Source organism: Lactuca virosa, chromosome 1 (assembly GCF_052849685.1).
Source record: "Lactuca virosa cultivar CGN04683 chromosome 1, Lactuca_virosa_CGN04683_v6, whole genome shotgun sequence".
Taxonomy (NCBI): Eukaryota; Viridiplantae; Streptophyta; class Magnoliopsida; order Asterales; family Asteraceae; genus Lactuca; species Lactuca virosa.
In genome coordinates this window covers 50,591,738-50,619,370 of record NC_136426.1, presented here as the reverse complement: position 1 = coordinate 50,619,370, position 27,633 = coordinate 50,591,738, and the positions used below count along the sequence as shown (strand labels likewise).

At 40.8% G+C, this 27,633-nt stretch overlaps 1 protein-coding gene and 1 non-coding gene across 2 annotated transcripts; one reads left to right on the top strand and one right to left on the bottom strand.

Moving 5' to 3' along the window:
• Positions 1-310: 310 nt before the first annotated feature.
• Positions 311-417, top strand: LOC145151797 (small nucleolar RNA R71). The gene has a single exon (XR_013732351.1). It is a non-coding gene; the product is annotated as a small nucleolar RNA R71 (small nucleolar RNA).
• A 9,675-nt stretch (positions 418-10,092) lies between these two features.
• On the bottom strand, positions 10,093-12,224 carry LOC145126748 (cytochrome P450 Tp4149-like). Its single transcript, XM_079062069.1, has 2 exons — positions 11,112-12,224; positions 10,093-10,902 (listed from the first exon to the last, which is right to left on the bottom strand). The coding sequence occupies exons 1-2, from the start codon at positions 12,021-12,023 to the stop codon at positions 10,294-10,296; spliced, it is 1,521 nt and encodes a 506-aa protein (XP_078918195.1). The 5' UTR covers positions 12,024-12,224; the 3' UTR covers positions 10,093-10,293.
• Between the last annotated feature and the right edge of the window lie 15,409 nt (positions 12,225-27,633).

Sequence of the window (27,633 nt, the reverse complement as noted above, 5' to 3'; positions counted from 1 at the left end):
ATGGGGACCGCTACAATTGTCACAACCCACCCTAATGGCATGGATGGATTGATCCATCTTTGTCATCCTACGATCCATACTTTCTAGTTTGGCCATCATTCCCGCCATGTCATCGGAAACTTAGTTAACCACGCCTCTAGTTGTATCGTTCCTTGGATTATGGTACTCCCTTGAATGTTTGGAGAATTCTTCTACCAATGTTTTAATGACGGCTGGTGCTTTCTTCGTGAGGGGTCCTTGGGAATCGAGTAATTGCCTAGTTGTAACGTTCACACCATCATAAAAGATGGAAACCTCTTGTTGCACGTTTAGGTCGTTTTGCGGGCAATTTCTTATCAACCCCTTATATCTCTCCCATGCCTCATAGAGTGATTCTCCGGGCAATTGCTCAAAGTTAGCAATTGCTTTCTTCAATTTTGCAATCTTGGAAGGTGGACAAAACTGGTCAATGAACTCTTCGCGCATCTTTTGCCATGTCGTGATGGATCCGGGGGTAAAGATTTCAACCATTCCTCCGCGGCTCCTTTGAATGTAACCGGTAACATTTGAAGCAAAACAATATCGCGAGGTACATTTGGCATGTGGAAATAGTCATCAATGTCCATAACTTCTTCAATATGCTTATAAGCATCTTCGAGCTCCTTTCCATAGAATGGAATGTCTTTTAGTTGTGCGAGTATGTGACCCTTCAGCTCAAAGTTGGCGGTAGCTGGGATTGCTGGTTGCACGAGTCCTGGCCCGGTACCATCTCTTATGCGCTTCTTGTAGTCTCGCATTGGTATGTCGGCGATGTCGACCATGTTGTCTTCTTGCTCGGAATCGCTTTCTTCACCAAACGTGGGTGTTTCGGATTTGTAACCTTCTACCTTTTCGTTGTGGATTTTGTTGAGATCTTTGGGTTCTTCGATTGCTTTTCCCCTTTTTTGGCGAATAATCAACTCCGGATCTTCCACGGGTGGCACTAGTGTAGAACTAGAGCCTCGGGTCATAAAAATCTGAAACAAAACAGAAAAAACAAGCGTAAAACGAACAAAAACGAAGAACTAACGAAACTGAAAACAGAATAAACTCGTCGAGTTTTTTAAGAAACTCGACGAGTTTAATGCAAAAACACAGAAAATCAAGAAAATTAAAAACTAAAAACCGGTAACTTTATGCAAGAAAGATCTAACACAAAGGATCGATAATACTAGCAAATAAGATAACTATTTGAACCGTTCCCCGGCAACGGCGCCAAAAACTTGATGTGTGTAAAACGCACTAGTTTTAATCCTAACAAACTCAAATGAAAACAAACACACGCAGGCAATGTACCTATCGATAGCAGTTTAGTTTAAGCAAGTAGGGTATCGAACACAGGGAACGGCAACAGCTAAGATTAATACTAATATTATCTAAATAAAATAATTAATAAAAGAAAAGGGGTTTTTTCTCTAGTTTTGCAAGACTAGAAACTTAAGCAAACACTTTAACACTCAAACAAAGACAATTAACAACTAAAAAGAACAAGAAAGGACAACTAGATTCAATGATAAAAGAGACTTCTGTTCAGATTCGATTTACTTATTCCTATGGTTGATTTCGTGATAAGTGCAATGAATTAATATGTCAATGGTTACCGATTCCTAATGTGATTGGGTTCATGTTCATTATTACCAATCCTTTAGTAGACAAGTTAGTTTAAACAGTGATCAAGTGATTAAATTAACAAGTTTCCTAGTGTTCAGTTCGTATCAAGTAAGACTTATAATAATAATTAATCAAATTGGTTTAATTCAATCAATTCATGTATGGTTGTTCATCACACATGTTTACACATTGATTTACATTTTTCCTAGTTAACCCTAGTTTCATATTCACTATTCCTAGGCTTACAATCTTGTTTTCACAAAACTATACGAATCAAGTAATCAAGAAGATATTCATACAACTCAATCACTTATTTGTTAACTGAAAACATTTATCATCAATACATAAGGATCTTTAATAAGCTTAACAAGATGAATAACCAAATTAATATCAATTCAACCATTCAATCAAACCATGTTCATAAGATTATCTCATCCAAACAGAAGTAAAAAGCTTTTAGCTCATATCTACAGCAAGTAATAACCTAATTTCAAAATCTAATGATTCAAACATGGTTCAAAACAAAGATTAAGAAAAGAAGAATGATTGTTTGCCTTTGATTCTCTTTGAAATTGTTTCTTGTGTTGAATTCTCGAAAACAGCAGCTCCAAGAACCCTTCTGATCTTCAAAAGTCGCAGCTAGCCTCCAGAAAAAGTTAGGTTTTCGGGCCTAGAAGTTATCTATTTATAGTTACCAAAAATCGATCCAACTCGTCGAGTTTTTTAGAATAACTCGACGAGTTTCTTCAATAATTCACGTATACAGCGTGTACGGCAAGGCATCCTTAAATCGAGAATATTCTAACCAACTCGTCGAGTTTGTGCTAAAAACTCGTCGAGTTCCTTCCTTTTTTTCAGCTTCTTTCTTTAATCTTCAATCTCTAAGCTTCCAATCACTTAATCATCTTCCTTTTTCACCCGAGCATGTCTTTTATTGCTGAAATTGAAATATTAAGCTAATTAAGTACCTTTTTTCCATAAAATGCTATAAAATTAACAATAATTAATAAGATAATGAATGATTTCTATGACTAAATATGCCGATATCAATATCACTATGGATTTTGTGACTAAACTGCCCAGAACAAGGAACGGTCACGACATGATTTGGGTGGTCGTTGATCGCTTCACTAAGAGTGCGCATTTCATAGCCGCTAACGAGAAATGGTCTATGGATAAACTTGCGAATTCTTACGTGAAGGAAATTGTGAGGCTACACGGTGTTCCGTTAACGATTGTATCTGATCGTGACAGTCGTTTTACCTCAAGGTTTTGGAGAAGTCTACAAGAGGAATTGGGTACCAAGTTGTGTTTGAGTACAGCTTACCATCCTCAAACTGATGGTCAGAGCGAACGAACGATTCAAACATTGGAGGATATGTTGAGAGCATGTACCCTAGAATTCCAAGGTAACTGGGATGAACACTTACCTCTAGTAGAATTTTCCTATAATAATAGTTTCCACTCGAGCATCAAGATGGCACCTTATCACGCTTTGTATGGGGAGAAGTGTCGAACGCCATCATGCTGGCTGGAAGCTGGGGAAAAGCAGTTTATGGGACCTGAGATAGTCCATCAAACTGCTGAAAAGTTGAAAGTGATAAAAGAAAGGATGTTAGCTGCTCAAGATCGACAAAAGAGTTATGTTGACAAGAAAAGACAACTGATATCCTTCGATGTTGGAGATTCGGTTTTACTTAAAGTCTCTCCGTGGAAGAGACTTATAAGATTTGGTAAGAGGGGAAAGTTGAGTCCAAGGTTTATTGGACCATTTAAAGTTTTTCAGAGGATCGTGAATCAAGCTTACAAGCTAGAATTACCAGAAGAACTGGAGGGTATTCATAATACCTTTCATGTGTGATATTTAAGAAAGTTCACGGGAGATGTGCCCGACATAATTCCGATTTCTGAGTTAAGGTTGGATGAAAACAAGAGGTTGATCGAAGAACCTGAGGCAATCTTTGACCGTAAGACTAAGAAGCTGAGACGCAAGATGGTCGATTTAGTGCTTGTGCGTTGGAAACATACGAATGGGCCAAATCTCACTTGGGAAACGGAGAGTGGCATGATGAGTCGCTACCCGCATTTGTTTGCTGATGTGTGATTCCGGGGACGGAATCATCCTAAGGGGGAGAGAATTGTAATGCCCGTGTTTCTAGGCTAGGCATTAATATTGACATTATAGTCTAGGTTAACCTTTGTAACTCATTTTGAAGAAATGAAAAAGGAATTATGTGAATTATGTGTTTTATGCTTAATTATTAGGGTTTAATTAATTAAGAATAAAAATGAGCATCAAAAAATTAAATTTTAGATAAAGCCGATATCTATTAAGAAACTTGTAGTGGGCGTGACAAGGATTACGGATATATAAAGAATGCCGAAATCCGAGTTATAACGAAGAAGTTATGACCTGTCGAAGTTTTGCGACAAATCGGCACGGGGCCGAATGTCGTAAAAAGTGAGTTTTCGATAAACTACTTTTTGGCCTTAGTAATCTAAACGAAACTCGTAGTATTCGTTAAACCGAGAGTAATTATAAAAAGAACGCCCAAATCTGACTGCGTATGAGGAAGTTATGATTTTTCGAAGTTTCAGCTTAGCAGTAGACAGCTAAAAACTCGAATTTTAGATCGAGTGATTTTTATCCGACACGACCTAAACAAGAATCGAAGGTCTCGTCATTAGTAGCACAACGGTAAAAAGTCTGACGAAAACGGACGTCGGATGAAGAAGTTATGAATTTTTAACGGATTTCCTGTCCTGGTCTGTTAAAAATAATAATATAAAAATTAAAGTCAAAATTAGCCGACGAAGTCTAAACGAAAGTTGTAGAACGTAATCTTACCTACGCGTGCATATAAAGAACGTCAAAAACGGAGCTCGTATGCAAAAGTTACGGATTTTAGAAGGTCGGGGCACAATTTCCGAGAAATCTCGCAAGGATAAGGCTGATTTCGGTGAGTCATCGCGCCACGTGTCCGAGCCGAAGACCCAGCTGCTGACGCATCGCCTTCTGCGGCCCGATCCCCGTGTCCGATCCATGACTCATCCTCGCATGAACAGTACCCGCGGTCCACTAAGAATCCGATGCGTACCTTTTGGTGCGTGTCCGAACCCTCGCAGCATGCCACGGACCCCTCTACTTCGGACCAGTAGACCTCGGTCCAATCAGGAGAGGACAGCAAGCCTTCGCACGCGCAGACCTCGTGCGAGCCATCCCCCTGCGAGCTTCGGATCTGCGACGTGTGGCTCCTTCTCGGCCGTCGGATCAGGACTTCGGACCCCTATAAATAGAAGGGGTATGCGAGCCTTCCCGGTTACTTTTGGAATTTTGCCATATTTAGCCCCTTTCTTCATATTTTCTTCATCTTAACATTCCCCAAAGCCCCGGTATCGATTATAAGCCCCGGAATACGCCACGAAGTGCCCGTGAAGCCCGAAAAATTTATCTTTTCGGTTTCGAAGCCCGACCCTCGCAGAGCCCGGTTTCTGAATAAAACTCCCGGTTTTATTAGAAACGATCGTTTTAGGAAATGAATTGCTGCCCGATTTTCATCAAATCAAGTGAGTGTATAGTCACTTTCATTTTACACATAGATATGAAGTATTTACCTTATAATATGTGCTATGTGTAAATATATTAATTGTTTATTTGAGATGACTGTTGAGTTGATGTTTTATACAAGTTTTAAACTGTATAAGTATTTTTATCTACAAATATGTTGGGTAGAACATGGGTAGATAGTTGGTGTGTGATAAACTAAAGTGATGAGAGGTCTCGATGTGATTTGAGATTCAGTCATCTAGCGGAGTTTGGATGACGACCACGGACTTTCTAGACAGTCCAGTGGGAAACATTAGCAGGCCCGCAACCTGTAGGTGTTAATGAACTTGGGTGTTTATTCGTTGTACTCCATCCCCCTCATGGTTGCCTTTAGGACATGTATGGCTGAGGAAACCCCTTAGCAGTAGTGTCCATCCCGATCATATTCTTTAGGCTAGGTCCCTTGTGAAAAGTGTTTAGGGACGTAAAGTGAGGATAACGGGAACGAGTAATCAGGGTTATTGTTGATTGGTGAACTTAATAAGTTTATTATTACTATGGGTTGAAAACCCTATATGCTCACCAGGCTCCCAAGCCTGACCCACTCAGTTTTTTTTATGATTACAGGTAGTGGACCCCGAGCATAGTCGGAGGATCACGTGAGATTTTTGGATTATAGGCCAGTAGTTGTAAATAACTGTAATAAGGCTTATAATGTCTTGTTTATGCTTTTGATCTGTATCAAAACATGACATCCCGAGGTTTTGATATATATGTAAAATATATACCTTCTTAATGAAGGGTTTTGATAAACTTTTATCATATGTTGTTTGGGGACCAATTCTGCAACATCTTTTGAAAAGATTTCTCTGATTTTATTTTAAAAAGCATAAATTAAATCGGTCTTTTCTGGCCGAGAAATTAGGGGATGTCACATTACGCTTCCACAGTTGGCTCGATCATGTATGCTATGACTTGTACTCGCCCTGATGTGGCCTTCGCTTTGAGCATGGTCAGCAGATATCAAGGGAACCCTGGGAAAGCACATTGGACCGCAGTCAAGAATATTTTTAAGTACCTTCGGAGGACCAAGGAATGGTTTCTAGTCCTCGGTGGGAGTGATGACTTAAGTTGCGAGGGTATAGTGATGCCAGTTTTCAGACCGACAGGGACAACTACCATTCGCAGTCGGGCTGGGTCTTTACCCTAAATGGAGGAGCAGTAACTTGGAAAAGTTCCAAGCAGGAGACCGTAGCTGATTCAACGTGCGAATCAGAGTATATAGCGGCGAGCGAAGCGTCAAAGGAGGCGATATGGTTGAAGAACTTCATTGGAGACCTTGGAGTTGTGCCAGCCATAAAGGAGCCAATGGAAATTTTCTGTGATAATGAAGGAGCGGTTGCCTTGACCAAGGAACCAAGGGATCATGGCTGATCCAGGCATATCGACAGGAAATACCATTTCATTAGACATCGGGTGGAAGAAGGACTCCTTGTAGTGAAGAGGGTATCGTCGGAGGATAACCCAGCAGATCCCCTTACGAAGGGACTGAGTAGGGTTAAGCACTTACAGCACGCTAGGAGCACCGGGCTGAAGGACGATATTAGTTTAGATTAGATAGCTTCAAAACGTGTAATAGATAAATGTAATTGATATTTGATGATTAAATAAAGGAGTATTATTTATAAGTAAAGTTACTGTCTAATGTTAATCATTTACCTATTGTTTCATTTTGCATGTTTTGACTTCCTGAATAATAAGATTATTCGAAAGTTCCACAGTCGCTCATACTTTGGGAGTAGGTATGAAAGAAGATTATCATGAATTGGTTTGTAGATTGTCTAAAGTGTATTAGACATAGCAAAGGTTTGCTGCAATGTTCATGAGTGCTTATGAACAGGATTTGAGCATTGGATTAGACCCACGCTTGCTGGTATCACTTCATGGAATTCATCTCGAATGATCGCAAGATGATAATATCATATGGCTTAAAACCTAGATATATGGTTTATTGTTTGCAAGTTGGTTGTGCATTGATAATGCGTAAACGCATCAGTGACTTGATGTTATAAAACGCATTGTTGTGCATGATTTGATGAGTGGATGGTAAATGCATATAAGTCGAAGTTTATCCGTTCCTTTTAACCTGAGAGGGTAAAAGCAATATATGAGCCCCTCGATGATTTGGTTTGACTTATGTGTCGGGCCCGGTCAGGACTGAATTGATGTGTTCAATTAAGTTCTATGTCAAACGAATCAGAGATCGAGAAACAAATTGTTGGACAATAAGTATGACTATGTTCCATGTAATTGTCCGCACGATATCTAGAACGGAGGACTATACGATCCCTTATCTAAAGGACAGGTTGGATTAGTGGGAGACTGTTGGATTAGTGTCTAAGCCCGTAACTATATTTGGTATGTACTTGACCCGGTTGTGCATGGTCCTTTTGGGTTGCCTTCACCAGAGCAACTTGACAGGGTGATTTATGAAGAGAGAGAGGTTATTAATTATGGTTTATTAATATATTATATGAATAATATATTAAAGGAGAAATCATATAGTTTAATTAATATTAGACAAGAATTAATTAAGAATTAATTCTGTGGCTAAAAGACATTAATTAAATAACGGGGACTTAAACTGTCAAATGTGTGATAGTTGGATATTGGGCTGAGAAGGCTTATGGACTAGGCATGGACGAAATTAGGGATGTGTCCATCCTAATTTAGGCTATAAGGGCCCTATTCCAGAAGCTTCTTTGGATTGCTTAATGCCTAAGCTGTCCACTAGGGTTTTGACTGAAACCCTAGCAGTACAAGTATATATAGAACCCATAGGGCATCAGTTTTCGGCCACTTGAAACCCTAGAGAGTTCCATAGCCGAAATTGTTCCTCTCCCCTCTCTCCAATATCATCCTCTTGCTTGTGTGGTGTTTGTAAGTCATTAGCGGAGTGATATTTGTGACTCTAAGCTCCAAGACAAGAAGATTCAAGCCATTGTTGAAGAGGTAATCATCTAGATCTGTTTTCATATGATAATTTCAAAATATGTATGCTAGATCTAGGGTTCATAAGTCTTGGATGAATTTCATGTACAATAGAGAAACCTAGATCCAAGCTTTAGGGTTTGCATGAGCACATAGGATGTTGTTTTGGCTCAAACCCATCAGGGTCCTAATCAGACAACCAGACAGTATGTCTGAGTCATCAACCAAAGTAGATAACTAACACTTGGTTGTTCTAGGCGGTCTTGTGAATTACGTTGCTAGCATGGCTTTATAACTCATGGACGTAAATGAAATGGAAAGCCATATTCATCAAAATCTATGAACATTGGTTGCCTTATATGACTTACACTAGCTAAGGAATGCCCTAGCAGGTGTAGTCAAACATTTGCTTAGACAGTTTATCCGGTAAGGTGATTCTTCTAGATAATTGTCAAATTAGGATCCGTGAGGATCGGTTGGAATTGGGTTGATGGGCTTAGGATAGGTTATATATTTACACATGATATATGTCTTGCGAGAATGATATTTTATCATTAAAATGTTATGGGCTTGAAAACCCTACGTATCTCACCAGGTTTCCGAAACCTGACCCACTCATTTTATTGCATCACAGGTAGTGGAGCCAAAGTTAAATTGGATGGTTAGGATGCTGAGTGGAATAAAGTATAGGTTTGCATTAGTTATTTCAGGACCTTTTTATTTACGCTGTAACGTATGTTCGAATATAAACGAATGACATCCCGGAAGTTTTAATAAAATAACTTTTGTTATTTCAAAATTGTTTATTTAACTGGGAACTTCCGCATTTCAATATTTAAATACGTAAAGAAAATTTTGAAATTGGTTCTGAAAAATAGAGGATATCACATTTTGGTTATGGAAGCATTGTTCATAGCAAGCTCGGGCTCAACAACAGTCCTTGGTTATTGGGAGTTTGGGTTTCGGGGCAGTGTCGTTAGTTTTTCAGGTGTAACTCTAGATCAGCGTAGAATCCAATTTTAGGGCATGTCAGGGTTGGTCTTTAGATTGATCCGACTCGGGGTTTTGGCAACAAATCTAGATAATTTTGGAAGTTTTATTGAGATAGTTACGCGTTTGTGGGATCTATTCAGTTTCAATCGAGGTGTGGGATCTTGTATCGATCGTTCATGAGTATTTTATGCTAACGATTGAGGTTCGTCATTTCATTAAATATGTTGATACCTCACCCTTTGGGTAAGATTTTGAGGAAGAAGGAATGCAGTAAATCCAAGGTTGGTTTTGTGTCTCCCCTTGGGGGTGTACATTGTGGTAGTGCCTCGATTATGGTCACAAGGTAGTGTATGTGGACTGAGTGTGATTGCATGAGAGCACTTGATTCAGATTATTGGCATGGTTCTTATTTGGTTTTTAACTTTTGAATTGGAACAAGAGTACGAATGCCTATCTCATTCTCCGGTTATGTGCGACCATGTTTTCATCTGATTTTGGATTGGTAACAACCTGTGATGTGAAAGGAATTATCTGAGATAAAAGGGTATGACTTTTGTTGTGTTCGGTTAGCGTCGAGGGGGATGTTGATTGGGTTCCTACAAGTCGGTGAATTGGCGGTTGAGTATCTTTAGGCTCATGCGGTGTTGGACGTGAGTCTTCAGGACCGTGATGGAATAGAGGCAAGATTCGCGTAGTACCATGAGCTTAATGTTCTAGTGGCTAGAGGGTGCTACAATGTATCGTGGACCAGTGGTTGTATGATTCATATAGGTGGAACCCGGTAGTCATTTGATTGAAGCTCTTAGGTCTCGGATCGATAGTCTTGTTGGCATGTTTGGGTGTTAGTGCATTGTCGGGAGTCGGGAGACTCAATGACCAGTTTGTTTGTATCGCGTGGACACTAAAAGGTTGTTGGGAGTATTAATTGTACATTTGAAAATGAAAATTTTTTGTCTTAATTTTTGGGATGTTACAGGAGACTCTTCAATTCCTAGATTCTTCACTTGATAAACTTTTCACATTCTAGCTATACACAAAATCAACTAATAAAATCTTACCCATAATGTTGGTCACGTTTATTTACTAATTAAGTGTCGACAACTTAGCGTTACAAAAGCATATGTAATTCACCACTAGAAGCAAGAAGTCGCCACAACCAGCAAAGGGGACTTTCTATGGAGTGTAAGTCCAGTGATCTCACTCATGTCCAGTTCATCCCCTCTCATATCATCTGGCACTGCAAAATCATATTTGTACACAAGATTTGCTAATGCAAGCTCGTTAATAACTATTGCAAACTGAATACCAGGACATCCTCTGCGTCCAGCACCAAATGGAAGGAACTCAAAATGCATCCCTTTATAGTCAATAGAACTTTTCAAAAACCTTTCTGGCCAAAACTTCTCTGCTTCCTCCCAGAGTGAAGGATCTCTTCCTATTGCCCAAGCATTAATAATCACTTGCGTACCCGCTGGAATGTCGTAGCCCATTAATTTGACATATTCTGTTGATTGTCGAGAAATGAGTAGTGGAAGTGGAGTATGCAACCGGAGAGTCTCTTTGATGACAGCATGTAAGTAATGCATTTTTTCCAAATCCTCCTCACTAATCATGGATTTTCCTTGCGCAATTTCAGTGACTTCTTTCTGCAACATTTTCATTACTCTCGGATGTCTTATTAGCTCGCTGATTGTCCACTCTATGGCTGTGGATGTGGTATCAGTTCCAGCAGCAAATATGTCCTAGAAGAAATACAAAGCATTAATGGATGAATGAACTCAAAAAAAATACGACTCTTTGGAGAGAGAGAGAGAGAGAGAGAGAGAGAGAGAGAGAGAGAGAGAGAGAGAGAGAGAGAGAGAGAGAGAGAGAGAGAGAGAGAGAGAGAGAGAGAGAGAGAGAGAGAGAGAGAGAGAGAGAGAGAGAGAGAGAGAGAGAGAGAGGATCTTACCATGATGGCGGCTTTAATGACATCTCTTTCAAGAGTAAAGGACGTGGTAGTGTGCTCTCTTTGAGCATCGAGTAAGATATTAACTAAATCTTGGCCTTCTTCATTTTCACCACTAACATCGCCTTCCACTGCTCTTTTCTTACTTATATGTTCTTCAAGAACAGTCTCGAGAACCTCATCAAATTCTACAGCAACTTTTTTTATTCTTGCCTCTAACCCATTAAATCGATCCACCCATGACAGCCATGGAATATAATTCCCAACAGAAAAGGCACCAAGCAGGTATGTAAACCTTTTCAACAAGTCATTAAACTTTACCCCATGAAACTTCCTCCCAAAGGCCACCCTGCAAACTACGTTGTTTGTAAAGATAGTTAGCAACTCGCCTAAATCAACTATAGAACCGCAAATTTCTCCAATCTTGTCAATCATTAGACAGGTCTCCTCTTCTCTTACTCTTTGAAACGACTGAACTCGTCTACTGCTTAGAAGCCCGAGCACAGCAATGCTCCTCACCTGCCTCCAATACTCTCCATATGGAGAAAACGCTATGTCCTTAGATCCATAAGTAAGTGCATCAGGGATACTTAATTTGGGTCTGCTGGCGAAGATTACATCATGGGTTTTCAAGATTTCTTGGGCTGCTTCAGCTGATGAGGCTACAAGCACGGGTACACTGCCAAGTTGAATGAGCACAAGTGGACCATGTTTTTGGGTTAAGGCCAGAAGAGAACGGTGGGCGTTTAGGCCTATTTTATGAAGGTTTCCAATAATTGGAAGCTTGCGAGGGGATGGAGGTTGGTTTTTGTGGGTCTTTGAAGCAGATGAAAATCTTGCAAAAGGAGTGAAGAGAAACAGCACAAGGATCACTGGAATAAGAGGAAAAAGAAGGAGGCAAAACGACAGAAACATTATTTACAATTATCACTGGAATAAGCAGTTAACTTTTGAGTGAGGGTGTGTATGGATAGTACAGGTGAATGCTTATATATAGCCTCAGTTTATCGAGGTTGAGTCCTTCTTCTGGTTTAATCGTTAGTGCGGTAATGATTTTTAGTATGCTAGGAAATTGTAGTCTACTGGCGATCTCTGCAAAATCTGGATTGAATTTTTACTTTTTTAGTGTTTTAAATTGTACCTTTAAAGTCTTATAGGAAGATACCCACTTATCAACATTTGTGTGGTTTATATATCACACACGTCATAACCAAATATTATATATAGGATAAGTTAAAAAACGACACCGCGCGATATGATTTAGGGATGGCAAAATTATACAACGGAAAACCAACCAACATGTTATCAACCGAACCAAGAAACTTGGTAGCCAATACATTTGGTAGCCAACACACATTTGGTAGCCAACATGTTTGGTTGGTAGTATCGTACCAATTGATCAATGTTGGTACGGTAATGGTACAAAAATTTGAATAATATGGTAATACCGTACCAACCAATTCATTTATTATATATATATATATATATATATATATATATATATATATATATATATATATATATATATGAAATCGTATATTTCAACTATTAATTGTGTTTAGTGTTTACAGTTTTAATAACATTATATTAGTCATTTGATTGTATTAGTCAATAGTTATTACCACGTTAAAGCACAAAATTAAAACGTTAATTTAGCATTACTTTAGTATAATTCTTTTGTAAACTAAAAGAACTACGTAACTAATTTTCATACTAAACATCAAAATTTCGATGTCTTTGCTTTAGTAGAATTCTTTTGTAAACAAAAAGAACTACGTAACTAATTTCTATACTAAACATCAAAATCCCGATGTCTTTGCTTATTTTTAAATCTTACAATAGAAAAATAAAAGAAGTTGGTATATACCATTACCAATTTGTACCAACCAAACATGTTGGTAGCCAAATAAATTGGTATCAAGTATATTTGGTACGGTACCGGTAAAAAAAAATTTATACCAATTATAGTTGGTACGGTACACGGTTTAGAGAAAAATGAGTTGGTACAGTACCAATTCCACCCCTAATATGATTACCATATGCCTAGAACTTCGGTGGTCAATGCAAATAGAATGAGTGTGACGTATGACGATCAAATATTGGAACCATTATTATTTGGGGATATATACATTAAAGTCCCAATATTTTCATCGATTTGACAAGAAAGCCCTAAACTTTATTTTTTTGACAGTAAAGTCCAAATTACCGGCAGTTTTTGACACTTTTACCATTTTTTCCCAGTTAGCCGGTAATTAGGACTTTTTTGTCAAAAAAATAAACTTTAGGACTTTCTTGTCAAATCGTCAATTAGGACTTTATTGTCAAAAAAATAAAGTTTAGGACTTTCTTGTCAAATCGTTGAAAATATTAGGACTTTAGTGTATATATCCCTTTTTTTTGTTAGAAATTTAATGGTATGATACTCTTTAAGCATAAAAGTTATTAAAATCTTCTCTAGTCAGCAAGATCCTATTGAAATCCTTAACATTTGCTTCTTGCTAAATCGTTTTTTTAATCTCAACAAACCGACATTGAAAAAAATGGAGATAATCAAGAAAAAAAGAAAGAACCAGGGTTGTGTTCGTTTGTTGAGATTAAAAAAAGGATTTAACAAGAAGCAAACGTTAAGGATTTTCAATAGGATCTAGCTGATTAAAGAAGGTTTCAATAACTTTTATGCTTAAAGAGTATCATACCATTAAATTTCTAACAAAAAAAAAATTATATATACACTAAAGTCCCAATATTTTTAACGATTTGACAAAAAAGTCATAAACTTTATTTTTTTGACAGTAAAGTCCTAATTGACGATTTGACAAGAAAGTCCTAAACTTTATTTTTTTTTTTGACAAAAAAGTCCTAATTACCGGCTAACCGGGAAAAAAGAGTAAAAGTGTCAAAAACTGCCGGTAATTTGGACTTTACTGTCAAAAAAATAAAGTTTAGAACTTTCTTGTTAAATCGATGAAAATATAGGACTTTACTGTATATATCCCTTATTATTTGAATTATTTCATTGATTTGATTATATCATATACATTGTGGTTTGAATGGGCAAAGTGGACAGCTGCATAGGTTCAGTTTTTTTCAATATATATTTTTATCTAAAAATAAAAAAATTATAATAAAGATAAGGGCCTTTTCTTTTCTTGTTCGCAATAGGCCTTTCAAAATATTTAATTTTTTAGGACCACCTAATCATATATTGGAACCATTATTACTTGAACTATTTCATTGATTTGATTATCATATATGCATACATTTACGAGTAAATTACACTTCCGGGTCCGTTTTTTTAGACAAACTTTTAAATATTTTATATGGTTTCGTCCCTTAGGCTATGGAGGGACTAGTGTCACTTTTGTCATTTAGGTCATAGGTGTCATACCACACTAACCACACTATTGAAATTTCACGTCATGCCACATTATTTTTCCCCAACCCCACAAAACTGGTGGGTGTCATACCACACCTTACCACACACACAACACACACACACACAAAGAGGTGCGACATATAGCATTCTCTCGCGGTAGCCTTACCGCATCACAAATATGGGGGTCGGTGTGGTGTGCACCGCACATTGCGGTGCCACCTCAGCAACCACAGTGTGCGGTTAGGGGTGCACCGTATGGATGGTTTGCCACATTTTTTAAAAATTAAAATGTTATATTTTTTAAATTTGGTAAAAGGTTGTTGAGTAGGGCTGCCAAGTTGAGTTGTGCCCGATTCCTAGTTAAATTCCCTAAATTCTAAGTGTTTATTTATTTTTGCATATGTGGCCATTACGAAGGGCGTAATTAAGGTACGCGAGACGTACCTTGTCGAGACTTGGACACAAGGTTTTGCCCCTAGTACGCTGGGTGTACCTAGAGTACTTGAGTCAGGGGCAAACCCTAATTTTTGGGTATTAGATCCTATAAAACCTCATTAACTCCCTTAAGGATGACCTTATCATCAGCCTCTATCCTCTAAGAAGTTTCCCTCGAAACCTGAAACATCCCAAAATTTCTTTTTAAAATCATTTATAATAAAACCATAAGTCATCCATCATCATAAAGAAAACCATAAATCGTGTATCTCAAAACATCGTGTCAAAATACTGTATCAAAATCATATGAGAAAAATATCAGAGTCTAAACATCCCAGGCTGGAACTGTGGTGTGTGTCATGCGATCATCCCGAGCCCTTCCCCTTGCTAGTGGAAGTACCTGAAACCAAAAGTGAAAATTGTAAGCACGAAGCTTAGTGGGTTCCCCAAACTACCACATACTATAGAAATATCATGCAACTAGGAGATACGGGCCCCACCCACTCTCATGGAGATTCGGGCCCCGCCTACACTCCGCTGTCTAGGAGATTCGGGCCCCGCCCACACTCCGATACTAACATGCATACAAGTATCACACAGACAACAAGTATATCTACCAAACAATCACATATCTATACTCAAACAATACTATGAGAATCGGGCCCCGCCCACTCTAGGCTGCTACGAGATTCGGGCCCCGCCCACACTCAGCTACTAACATATCACATATATGGGCCGGCCTTGGTGCCTTCGACCTGTTCCTACTGAAGGAAACTCACCTTGCAAGACTGACTGCTGAAAACTCGAGTGAGAAATCCCTGTCTGCTGCTCCGGCGACTCTACCGCTATCAATTCCATAATAACAGTTAATCAGAATCTGCTAATCCTCCTTAGGGTAAAATGACCATTTTACCCCTGGTCAAAGTCAAAGTCAAGGTCAACTCCCAGTCAACCCAACTCGTCGAGTTATCTCCCAACTCGGCGAGTCCATGAAATGCTTAAAACCGTGGTCAACTGAGTCAACTCGTCGAGTCCCTTAACAGACTCGTCGAGATCTTTCTGTCATAATAATCAGGACAACCCGCTTCAACTCGTCGAGTCCTTCCCTGGACTCGCCGAGTTCCCCTGTCTGATTGAGCCATCTCAATGTATTAAGCTCCTACCATTCAGATCTATGTTCGAAACTTCATCTACATACTGGGAATACACTCTTAAGGGTAAAGTTTCCAACTTTACCCGTCCTTAGTCCTTCCTAATGGGTTTAACCCAAACCCTAACTTCTTTAAGACATAAATCTTGGTCCACAAGCGATAATACCTTAAACCAAGGCACAATATACTAGATTTAGGCTCTTATCATCTGTGGGACACGTAAAGTCCCGAGATTTCCTCCCATGCATGGTCTTTTAGGGCTAGAAAGGCCATGTTCTTGCAAATAAGCTTGCATGGGGTCTCCATGATCATAAAGTTTGCACCTTTATGCCATGGAACCCTTCCTAGACCCCATATCTGAGATGTAAATCACTTGGGACGTCCCAATCCCAAGGACTAAGGTTCTTGAACCAAATCCTTCATAAAATGAAAACAAATAGATCTAAGAGAAGAATGATCATGTTAGGGACTTGATTACCAGAAAATGTAGTAAATGGAGTGTAGTTCCTGGATCTACTTCTTCCCCTTTGAGCCTTCTATCTTCTTCTTCTTCCACAAGCTTCAAAAGGCACAAATAAAACTCAAAATGGCCATAAATAGCTCAAAATCACTCAATGTGGATTAGGGTTTCGAGATTAGGATTTGGAGGTGATAGAGGCTGGGGTGGAGGCTAGATATGATGTTTAAATAGGGTGCAAACCCTAAAGATTAGGGTTTCCTCCTGATGGACCTACTCTTCGAGTCAAAGCTTCGACTCGTCGAGTAGACCACTTAAACCCCGCGTCCAAGCTGGAAGCTACTCGACGAGTTAGGGCTACTAACTCGTCGAGTAGCTCTTATAAAATGAATATTTTAATAGATTAAATGTGTACCAGGAACGGGGCGTTACAATTCTCCCCCACTTGTTTTAGACTTCGTCCTCGAAGTCTGTTGCATCTGAAAACAACTCTGGGTAGTGCTCCCTCATCTCCTCCTCGGGCTCCCATGTCCACTCTATACCCTTACGGTGCTGACACTGCACCTTCACTAACTCAACCCTCTTGTTCCTTAGCTCCTTCGTCTTGCGATCTAGAATCGCCACTAGTCTCTCAATGTAGTTCAGGCTGTCATCAACCTGAATATCCTCAAGGGGTACCACGGCTGATTCATCCACCAAGCACTTCCGTAGCTGGGAAACATGGAAAGTGTTGTGGATCTGGATGAGCTCGGCGGGAAGATCCAGTCTGTATGCTACCTTGCCCACCCGGGCTATGGCTTGGAGGGGGCCGATATACCTGGGGCCTAGCTTGCCCCGTTTCCGGAATCGTATGACACCCTTCTAGGGCGACACCTTCTGGAGAACCATGTCGTCCTCCCGAAACTCCAAGTATGAATGCCGCTTGTCGGTGTAACTCTTCTGCCGACTCTGAGCGGTCTGGAGCCTGCTCCGAACCTGCTGGATCCGCTCGGTGGTCTTGAGTACTACCTCCGTACTCCCCATAACCCTCTGACCGACCTCACCCCAACAGATTGGGGTCCTACACTTCCTTCCGTAGAGCATCTCGAAGGGAGGCCGGTCTATACTGGCGTGGTAACTGTTGTTATACGAAAATTCCGCTAACGGAAGATATGTATCCCAACTGCCACCGAAATCCAAAACACATGCGCAAAGCATGTCCTCGAGAGTCTGAATCGTCCTCTCGCTCTGTCCGTCCGTCTGGGGGTGGAAAGCGGTGTTGAAGTGGATACGAGTACCCATCTCGTCATGAAACCGCTTCCAAAATCAGGAAGTAAAACGGACATCTCGGTCTGAAACCACCGATACAGGCACTCCATGACGTGCCACTACCTCTCGAACATAAATCTCGGCCAACTTCTCGGTCAAGATGCTCTCCTGGATCGGTATGAAGTGGGCGCTCTTGGTCAACCGATCCACGATGACCCAAATCACATCAACCCCACGTGCGGTCCTGGGAAGCTTAGTGATAAAATCCATAGTAATGTCCTCCCATTTCCACACGGGGATGTCTAACGGATGCATCTTGCTGTGAGGCCTCTGGTGATCTGCCTTGACCTTCCTGCAGGTCAAGCATCTCTCTACATACCAGGCTCCGTCCCACTTCATGCAGGGCCACCAGTAATCGGGTCGAAGATCTCTTTACATCTTCGTCGCCCCAGGGTGGATAGAGAACCTGGACTTGTGGGCCTCGTCCATCAGTATCTGTCGTACTCCGCCCCAGTACGGTACCCAGACCCTCCCATGCAGGGTCAAAAACCCACGGCTGTCATAATCGAAGGAGGCCACTTGACCTATAATCCGCTCACACTTCCGGCGCTCCTCCTTCAGGCCCTCAACCTGCGCCTCTCGGATCTGCTCCAGTAGTGGAGTAGTCACTGTCATCCTCAGACAGATGTCTCAGATTGGGTCCGCTACCGCCTTGCGGCTCAAGGATTCGACCACTACGTTGGCCTTGCCTGGGTAGTAAAGGATCTCACAATCGTAATCCTTAACCACATCTAACCACCGACGCTGCCTCATGTTCAGATTCGGCTGATCCATGAGGTATCTCAAACTCTTGTGATCCGTGTAAATGGTACAACGGACCCCATAGAGGTAATGCCGCCAAATCTTGAGGGCAAACACCACAACCCCCAAATCTAAATTGTGTGTCGGATAATTAGCCTCGTGAGGCTTCAACTGTCTCGAGGCATAAGCTATCACATGACCCCGCTGCATCAATACTGCTCCCATGCCTGTGATCAAATCATCACAATAAACTATGAAGTCATATATACCCTCTGGCAGAGTGAGAATCGGAGCCTCGCACAATCGTTGCCTGAGCGTCTCAAAGGGTGTCTGTTGCTCAGGTCCCCAACGAAAAACTACCGACTTCTTGGTCAGTCGGGTCAACGGAACTGCAATCTTGGAGAAGTCCTAAATAAATCTCCTGTAATACCCTGTCAGACCCAGGAAACTTCGAATCTCAGTTAGAGACCTCGGAATCTCCCACTGCATCACAGCCTCTATCTTGGCCGGATCGACCAGAATACCCTGCTGGTTGACAAGATGCCCAAGGAACTGCACCTCGCGCAACCAGAACTCACACTTGGAGAACGTCACAAAAAGTCTCTCCTTCCTCAGTGTCTCCAGCACCTCCCTCAGGTGCTCCTCATGCTGCTCCTGAGTCTTGGAGTAAACCACGATGTCATCAATGAAGACTATTACAGACCGATCCAACATCGGTCTGCACACGTGGTTCATGAGGTCCATGAACGCGGCTGGAGCATTGGTGAGCCCAAACGGCATCACCACAAACTCATAATGAGCATAGCGAGTCCTAAAAGCTGTCTTCTGCACATCATCGTCCCTGACTCGCATCTGGTGATATCCTGACCGTCGATCCATCTTGGAGAACCAAGATGCTCCTTGAAGCTGGTCAAACAAATCATTTATCCTTGGAAGTGGGTAACGGTTCTTCACCGTTACCTTTTTCAGCTCCTGGTAGTCTATGCACATACGATGTGACCAATCCTTCTTCTTCACAAACAGGATCGGGGCTCCCCATGGTGAACTGCTCGGCCTGATGAAACCCTTGTCTAGCAGCTCTTGCAGCTGCGTAGACAACTCCTGTATCTCGGGAGGAGCCAACCGATATGGTACCTTGGCTATCAGAGCCGCACCAGGGACCAGGTTAATCCTAAACTCAACCTGTCTCTCCGGAGGTACCCCAGGTAAATCCTCCGGGAATACGTCTGGGTACTCTCGTACTACCGGTTCATCATCAACGGTCGCCTTACCCTTATCCCGGGTATCCATAACATAGGCGACATATCCTGTGCAACCATGTTGAAGGTGGTGCCTCGCCCTCGCCGCTGAACATAAAATCGGTCCGCGCTGTGGCCTCTCACCCCGAATCACTAGCTCTCCCCCACTAGGAGCACGAACCCTCACTAGCTGCTGCTCGCAGTCAATCACTGCCCTATTGGACCTCAACCAATCCATACCCACTATAACCTTATTCCCACACAGGGGAATAGAAACCAGATCCACTAAAAACTGCTGATCGAATAACTGTAGCGTACATCCTCTATGAACCCTCGCAACCCTGACGGTCCTATCATCGGCTATCTCTACATCAAGTGGGCAATCCAGCTCCCCCTGAGCTCTACTAAATCGCTTGCTAAGTGCGAGCGACACAAAATATCGGGTAGCCCCCGAATCAAACAGTACCATAGCTGATATGTCGTTCACTAAGAACGATCCTATAGACAAACACACAAACATGAGTAATAATCAAAAATAATAAAGAGATAATGGAGAAGATACATACCCGTAACCACATCAGGGGCTGCACGTGCCTCCTCTGCTGTCAACTGGAAGGCTCTGCTCTACGCCGCTGGCACCTCTGCCCGGCCCTGACGGTCGTCTGTAATCCTCATAGTGGTAGGAGCGGGTGCCACCACCTGTCCTACTGATCCTAGACTCGGACAATGGGACTTCTTGTGTCCCCTCTGATTGCACTGAAAGCAAATCAGATCAGATGTTGTAGTGGTGGTGGTAGTAGCAGTACAATCCCTGCTGACATGTCCAGTTCGGCCGCACTTGAAGCAGCCCGAACTACACGCCCTACACGGCCCCTCATGCCCCCTGCCGCACTTGCCACAACGGCCTCGGCCATGCTGGCCCTTCCCTTGGGAATCTACCTTGGGGTTTTTTCCCGAGCCCTCTGTGCCATACATTGCCTCTGGCTTCCTCTTCCTCTCCATCTCTAAATCAATCTCCCTCTCACGCCCCTCGCTATCACATCCTCCAGCGTCTTGCAGCTGGACCGGCTCACAAACTATCTGATATCACTTTTCAGCATCTCATGGTATCGGGCCTTTTTCATCTCCTCGTCCGCCACATACTGCGAAACGAGAAGGGCCCTCTCCCTAAACTTGGCAGTGATCTCCGTCACTGTCTCTGTAGTCTTCTGGAGGTCCTGAAACTCTCTAGCAAGCTGCTGCACCTCAATAACAGGTGCGAACTCGGCCCTGAACCTGGTCGCGAAATCACCCCAGGTCATCGCATCCAACACTGTATCATCACCAATGGCTCGTCCGACCTCCTCCCACCAATCACGTGCCCTGTCCTTCAGAAGACAGGATGCAAGCCTAACCTTGTCCCCCTCGGGACATCTGCTGGTGCGGAATGCGTTTTCGACATCAACCAACGACCTGCTGCTAGCAATGGGGTCTCGTGCCCCATGGTAGTCGGGAGCTCCACACGCCCTGAACTCCCGGAAAGTCAGTGTGTGCGACCTTATCATGGCCGCCACCTCAGTATGGAACGCACTCAGCTTCTCATCCAGAAGCTCCAAAATACCCTCCTTGACCGATCCAAAGATCACAGGAGTCTGATCTAGAATGTTGTGTGTGATCTCATACGAAATAAACTCCCTCGTCTGCTCATCCATCTGCCCGGCTGCAGAGCCCGAGCCTGATCCCTCACCGCTTCCTGAAGTGCCAACTGGCCTAGTGCGTAGAACCACCATACTAAAAATACACCATAACAAACATCAGTATACATATCATATCTTGAGGGATCTCACATTCTACAAGTTTCCTGGATTCATTTCAGCCTTCCTTGATTCGAGTACGGATCCTCTGCTTTCAGTAGTACGGGCCCATACTACCTTCCACATCTATCCATACTTTCCCCAAGAACTGCCTTGACTCCACCAAGTCCCTTCTACTACTACTGTTGATCTCATGATAAATTCATCCTAGGCTTGCCCTAGGGTAATCACCAACCCACTCTCCGCCATCAGCTGCATAAGAATTCCCTGCTATCTCCCCCTAACTAGCTCGCAAATACTATTACATACCACTAAGACTAGATAATTCTTCGAATGAGAGGTTCTACCCTGCAACGGTTAGACTCAAATGAGAGCTGTGAAATAAGGCTAAACCTAACCTTTTGAAATTATTTAGTCCTCGCAATATGTAACTTAACATATTTGTTTACTAGTTAGTAAAAGATAACTAGAACTCCTAAAAGCACAAAGCAAGCAGCATTCGAGCATCGAGTACACATAATAAAGCATATCACATTCAGGCCTTCACTGACTAATCTGTACTAGCATGCGGTTCATAGAGCTGAGATACATATAATAGGCACATAAGGCATCCTTCCTAGATCCTTAGTCCTAAACTAGCATGCAATTCTCATAAAGCTGATATGCATATAATAGGCACATAAGGCATTCTTCCTAGATCCTTAGTCCTAATCTAGCATGTTGGTCTCATAAAGCTGATAGACATAACATAACATAAACTTGTATGGGTAATTTGGGAGTACTTACTTGAGCTCGGCTGATTGCATGCACCACACCCTTTTCTCTTTTTCAAAATTCTTTTTCTAAAAATGATTTTCTTATAAAAAATTTCATACCAATTCCTTAGTTTGAGTTCAGTCACACCCGAGAGCGTGCCTGAATCCCAAAATTACAGACCAAAAATTTCTTTTTAAAATCATTTATAATAAAACTATAAGTCATCCATCATCAAAAAGTAAACCATAAATCGTGTATCTCAAAACATCGTGTCAAAAAATTGTATCAAAATCATATGAGAAAATATCAGAGTCTAAACATCCCAGGCTGAAACTGTGGTGTGCCCCATACGATCATCCCGAGCCCTTCCCCTTGCTAGTGGAAGTACCTGAAACCAAAACTGAAAATTGTAAGCACGAAGCTTAGTGAGTTCCCCAAACTACCACATACCATACAAATATCATGCAACTAGGAGATACGGGCCCCGCCCACTCTCATGGAGATTCGGGCCCCGCCCACACTCTACTGTCTAGGAGATTCGGGTCCCGCTCACACTCTGCTACTAACATGCATACAAGTATCACACAGACAACAAGTATATCTACCAAACAATCACATATCTATACTCAAACAATACTATGAGAATCGGGCCCCGTCCACTCTAGGCTGCTACGAGATTCGGGCCCCGCCCACTCTCAGCTACTAACATATCACATATACAGGCCAGCCTTGGTGCCTTCGGCTCGTTCCTACTGAAGGAAACTCACCTCGCAAGACTAACTGATGAAGACTCGAGTGAGAAATCCCTGTCTGCTGCTCCGGCGACTCTCCGACTATCAATTCCATAATAACACTTAATTAGAATCTGCTAATCCTCCTTAGGGTAAAATGACCATTTTACTCCTGGCCCAAGTCAAAGTCAAGGTCAACTCCCAGTCAACCCAACTCTTCGAGTTATCTCCCAACTCGGCGAGTCCATGAAATGCTTAAACTCATGGTCAACTGAGTCAACTCGTCGAGTCCCTTAACAGACTCGCCGAGTTCTTTATGTCATAATAATCGAGACAGCCCACTTCAACTCCTCGAGTCCTTCCCTGGACTCGCCGAGTTCCCCTGTCTGATTGAGCCATCTTAATGGATTAAGCTCCTACCATTCAGATCTATGTTCCAAACTTCATCTACATACTGGGAATACACTCTTAAGGGTAAAGTTTCCAACTATACCCGTCCTTAGTCCTTCCTAATGGGTTTAACACAAACCCTAACTTCTTTAAGACATAAATCTTGGTCCATAAGCCATAATACCCTAAACCAAGGCACAATATACTAGATCTAGGCTCTTATCATCTGTGGGACACGTAAAGTCCCAAGCTTTCCTCTCATGCATGGTCTTTTAGGGCTAAAAAGGCCATGTTCTTGCATATAAGCTTGCATGGGGTCTCCATGGTCATAAATTTTGCACCTTTATGCCATGGAACCCTTCCTAGACTTCAGATCTGAGATGTAAATCACTTGGGACGTCCCAATCCCAAGGACTAAGGTTCTTGAACCAAATCCTTCATAAAATGAAAACAAATAGATCTAAGAGAAGAAGGATCAAGTTAGTGACTTGATTACCAGAAAATGAAGTAAATGGAGTGTAGTTCCTGGATCTACTTCTTCCCCTTTGAGCCTTCTATCTTCTTCTTCTCCCACAAGCTTCAAAAGGCACAAATAACACTCAAAATTGCAAGAAATAACTCAAAATCACTCAAGGTGGATTAGGGTTTCGAGATTAGGGTTTGGAGGTGATAGAGGTTGGGGTGGAGGCTAGATATGATGTTTAAATAGGGTGCAAACCCTAAAGACTAGGGTTTCCTCCTGATGAACCTACTCGTTGAGTCAAAGCTTCGACTCGTCGATTAGACCACTTAACCCCGCGTGCAAGCTGACATCTACTCGACGAGTTAGGGCTACCAACTCGTCGAGTAGCTCTTACTCGACGAGTTAGGGCTACCAACTCGTTGAGTGAGTTAGTGTGTGTTTGGTTCATTATTAAGGAAGAGGAACTCTTTGGAGAAGCATTGCTCACCTTGATCATCCTCTTGGAGGTATAAAGTCTCAACCTTGTTGATTCATCTCTTAGATCTAGTTAGTTAGGTTTGTTGGCATATTTTGGTCCCTTGATTTCACTCATGTGAGTATAAGTTACTCCAAAAGCTTAGAATAGTATATCTTGATGTTTTTGAGGTCCCTAATGCATAAAAATAGCATCTTGACGGCTTTAACTCAACCATGCAAGAGTTGATGTTCATAATATGGAGTTAGAAGTTTAGAAATTACTTTTGGGCCTCTTTGAGCCATGAAAAGACATCAAGTTGATGACTTTATCATTTAAGACATTCCCAAGAACAAGATATATGATTTGGACGTTTGTTCTTAAAGCATTAAGTGCTTAAAAGTCGATTTGGGATTTTGAGGCGTACGCGGGGCGTAACGGGCTTGGCCTGATTTCCCTCTCGAACGTAGTCTAGTACTGTAACATCCTATTTCGAGAAGTTTCTTATTTAGAGATTGTGGACAATAATTGGATCAAGAAAAATCATTAGGCTTCCAGGGAATGTGGTTTAGACCTTATTGGATGATGATAATCTTGGATAGATAATTAAAGCCTTCGATTTGTGTTTGGAATGTAACATCTAAATTTTTTAGGTATTCGTTTTTTACCCTTGGTTTGTGATTGGTTTGCAAAATTGGTCCCCAATGGCATTTTGGTAAAATTTGGGTGCAGCATGGGTACGCTGGGCGTACACCTTGGTACGTTAGGCGTACTTGGCCTCGTGTATGTACGTTGGATATACGTTGGTACACAGGGTGTACGCAATATTGGACCAAAACCTAATATTTAGCGTTTGTGCACTATTTAAGCACCATTATAGCCCTACAACATTTCTTCTTATCAGACTCCACTCCTAGAATCGACCTACCTTGATAACCCTAGCTTATTTTGAATATTTTAAGCTTTTGAGTGAGTTGTGAGCTTTCTTGCTTGTGAAGGAGGATCATCCAGAAGTTGACTTTGCTCTCAAGACTTTGGATCCAACACATTCTCTCCTTTGTGCACCATCTGGAGGTATAAATGTGGGATTAATGTCTAAGTCCATAAATATATTTGGTATGTACTTGACCCGACCCGGCATGGTCCATTTGCGTTGCACTTCACCGGCACAATTTATATGGATAGTCTTTTGAGAATAGTATATTTATGATTTATATTAATATATTATAAGTTCTAATATATTAATATGGAATCATATTATTTAATTAGTATTGATCAAGAATTAATTTAGAATTAATTAAGTGATCAAAAAGAACTAATTAAATATGGACTCTTATATATATGGAATGGGCCAAGCTCATTTAGGTTGGGCTAAGCTTTCATGGATGGTCCATGGACCTTTTAACCCATGGATCCTATGTAAATGAAAGGTCATGGGTATTAGGGTTTACATGGATGTAACCCTAATCCTCCATAATATATAAAGGGGTCATTGGCTCACAAAATTGGCACAAGTGTGTGAAAATAAGAGTGGGCCGATTTTAGTGTGCATACATATTCTCTCAAGTTCTTCCAAGGTGTTTTGGTGATTTGTGATTCCATTTGAGGCTTCCACACTATTGGGGCTAAGCTCTTAAAGCTTGAAGACATCAAGCTACATCAAAAGGTATGTCATCTAACTAGAACTTTGTAGTATAGGTGCTTCATAATATGCTAGTTAGGATGAAACCTTGGAATAGTTAATATTTGCATGTATAATAGAGAAAACATAGATCCAAGGTTTATAGGGTTGCATGTACACCATAGGAGTGTTAGAATGCTCAAAACCCAACAGTGGTATCAGAGCCATGAGTTGTTTTCTGTTATATTGATGCAAATGTTTTATTTTCAAGTTGAGAAAAAAAGGAAAAAAAACATGACGTTTGTCAAATTTTAAGATAATTACTTGTTTTGTGAAAAACGAATTATTTGTAAAATTTGAATCATTTGTTATATGAGTTGAATTAGGTCAAATTTAGTAAAAGATAAAATGATATGATTATTTTATTAGTTTTAAAAGTTTGATCTAAATGTTTTAAGGAGTTACAAATTTTGTCATAAAATTTTGGAGCTCAAAAGTTTTTTTTTAAAGTTGTGATCTTAAGGATTTTTGAAACTTCCATAAGTTATGGATATGAAAGTTATTTTTAAAAAAAAAATTTGATTCAAAGTTTTTATGGAGTTACAAAATTTGGTGTTAATGTTTTAAAGAATTCCATAACTTGTTCTTAAGTTATGGAACATGGAAAGTTTCATCATAAAACACCTTTAATTCCATAAGTTATGGAATCCAAAGGTTTTCAAGAATTACAAAACTTGCCCTCAAGTTTTGGAATTTGAGAAAAGTTTTTTATGAAAAAAAGAATTGAATTCTAAAACTCTTGGGTTCATAACTTAAACAATTAATTAAATGGTTTTAATTTTGAGTTTAATAATTGGAATTATGATGTTTTGTTGAATAGTTCAAATTAACTCTTATGGACTTTATTAATAGTTAATTAAAGCGTTTAATTAAAAGAGTATTATTAATCCATAAATATATGGTTTGAGTTTAATTAAATTAAAAGTCTAGTTTAATTAATAGATTAAACCACCAAGTATTTTAAATGTCTAAAATACACCCTTATACTATTATAATATTAAAAGTTTAATATATTATATGTATAAGAGCAAGTCGTCTTACCATTAGTAGGCCTCATTCACGAAGCCGGTCTATAAGGGGGGTATAAGGTTACTGCCTATAAAATGGCAGTTTAATGGGTGTCCACTCTCACTCACCGCTTCCTTGACCGGTGGAGGGTCGTTAGCCGAACAGGTAGGACAAAGACTATAATTCTCCCTTCATTATAAGTATAATGATAAATACTAAGTAACTAAACACTTATAAATTCCCAATCTTAGTTACTTAGGAAAATGTGAATAAGGTGCTAATCCATGAAATTACACTTTGCACTTTGTTTAAGCTGTTAGTGGAGCGTGTGTGGTTAACCGGCACACTAACCTGGACTTAACAAGGTAGGCAAAGGGTAACTTAATGTTTATCATTGTATCGTTAGAGCGTGTGTGGTTAACCGGCACATCGATTGAGGGGTAAATATTAAGGGTACCAAGTATATTTGCATGGTTACTTCACACCTTGTTTTGTGATCCTCGGCATCCCAGTCACAAAACCTGAAGGGCACACTCGAGATTG

Coding starts and splice junctions, on each gene's coding strand:
- LOC145126748 (XM_079062069.1), bottom strand. CDS start 12,023: ATGTTTCTGTCGTTTTGCCTCCTTCTTTTTCCTCTTATTCCAGTGATC. Junction 10,903..11,111: donor TCATTAAAGCCGCCATCATG/GTAAGATCCTCT, acceptor TATTTCTTCTAG/GACATATTTGCTGCTGGAAC.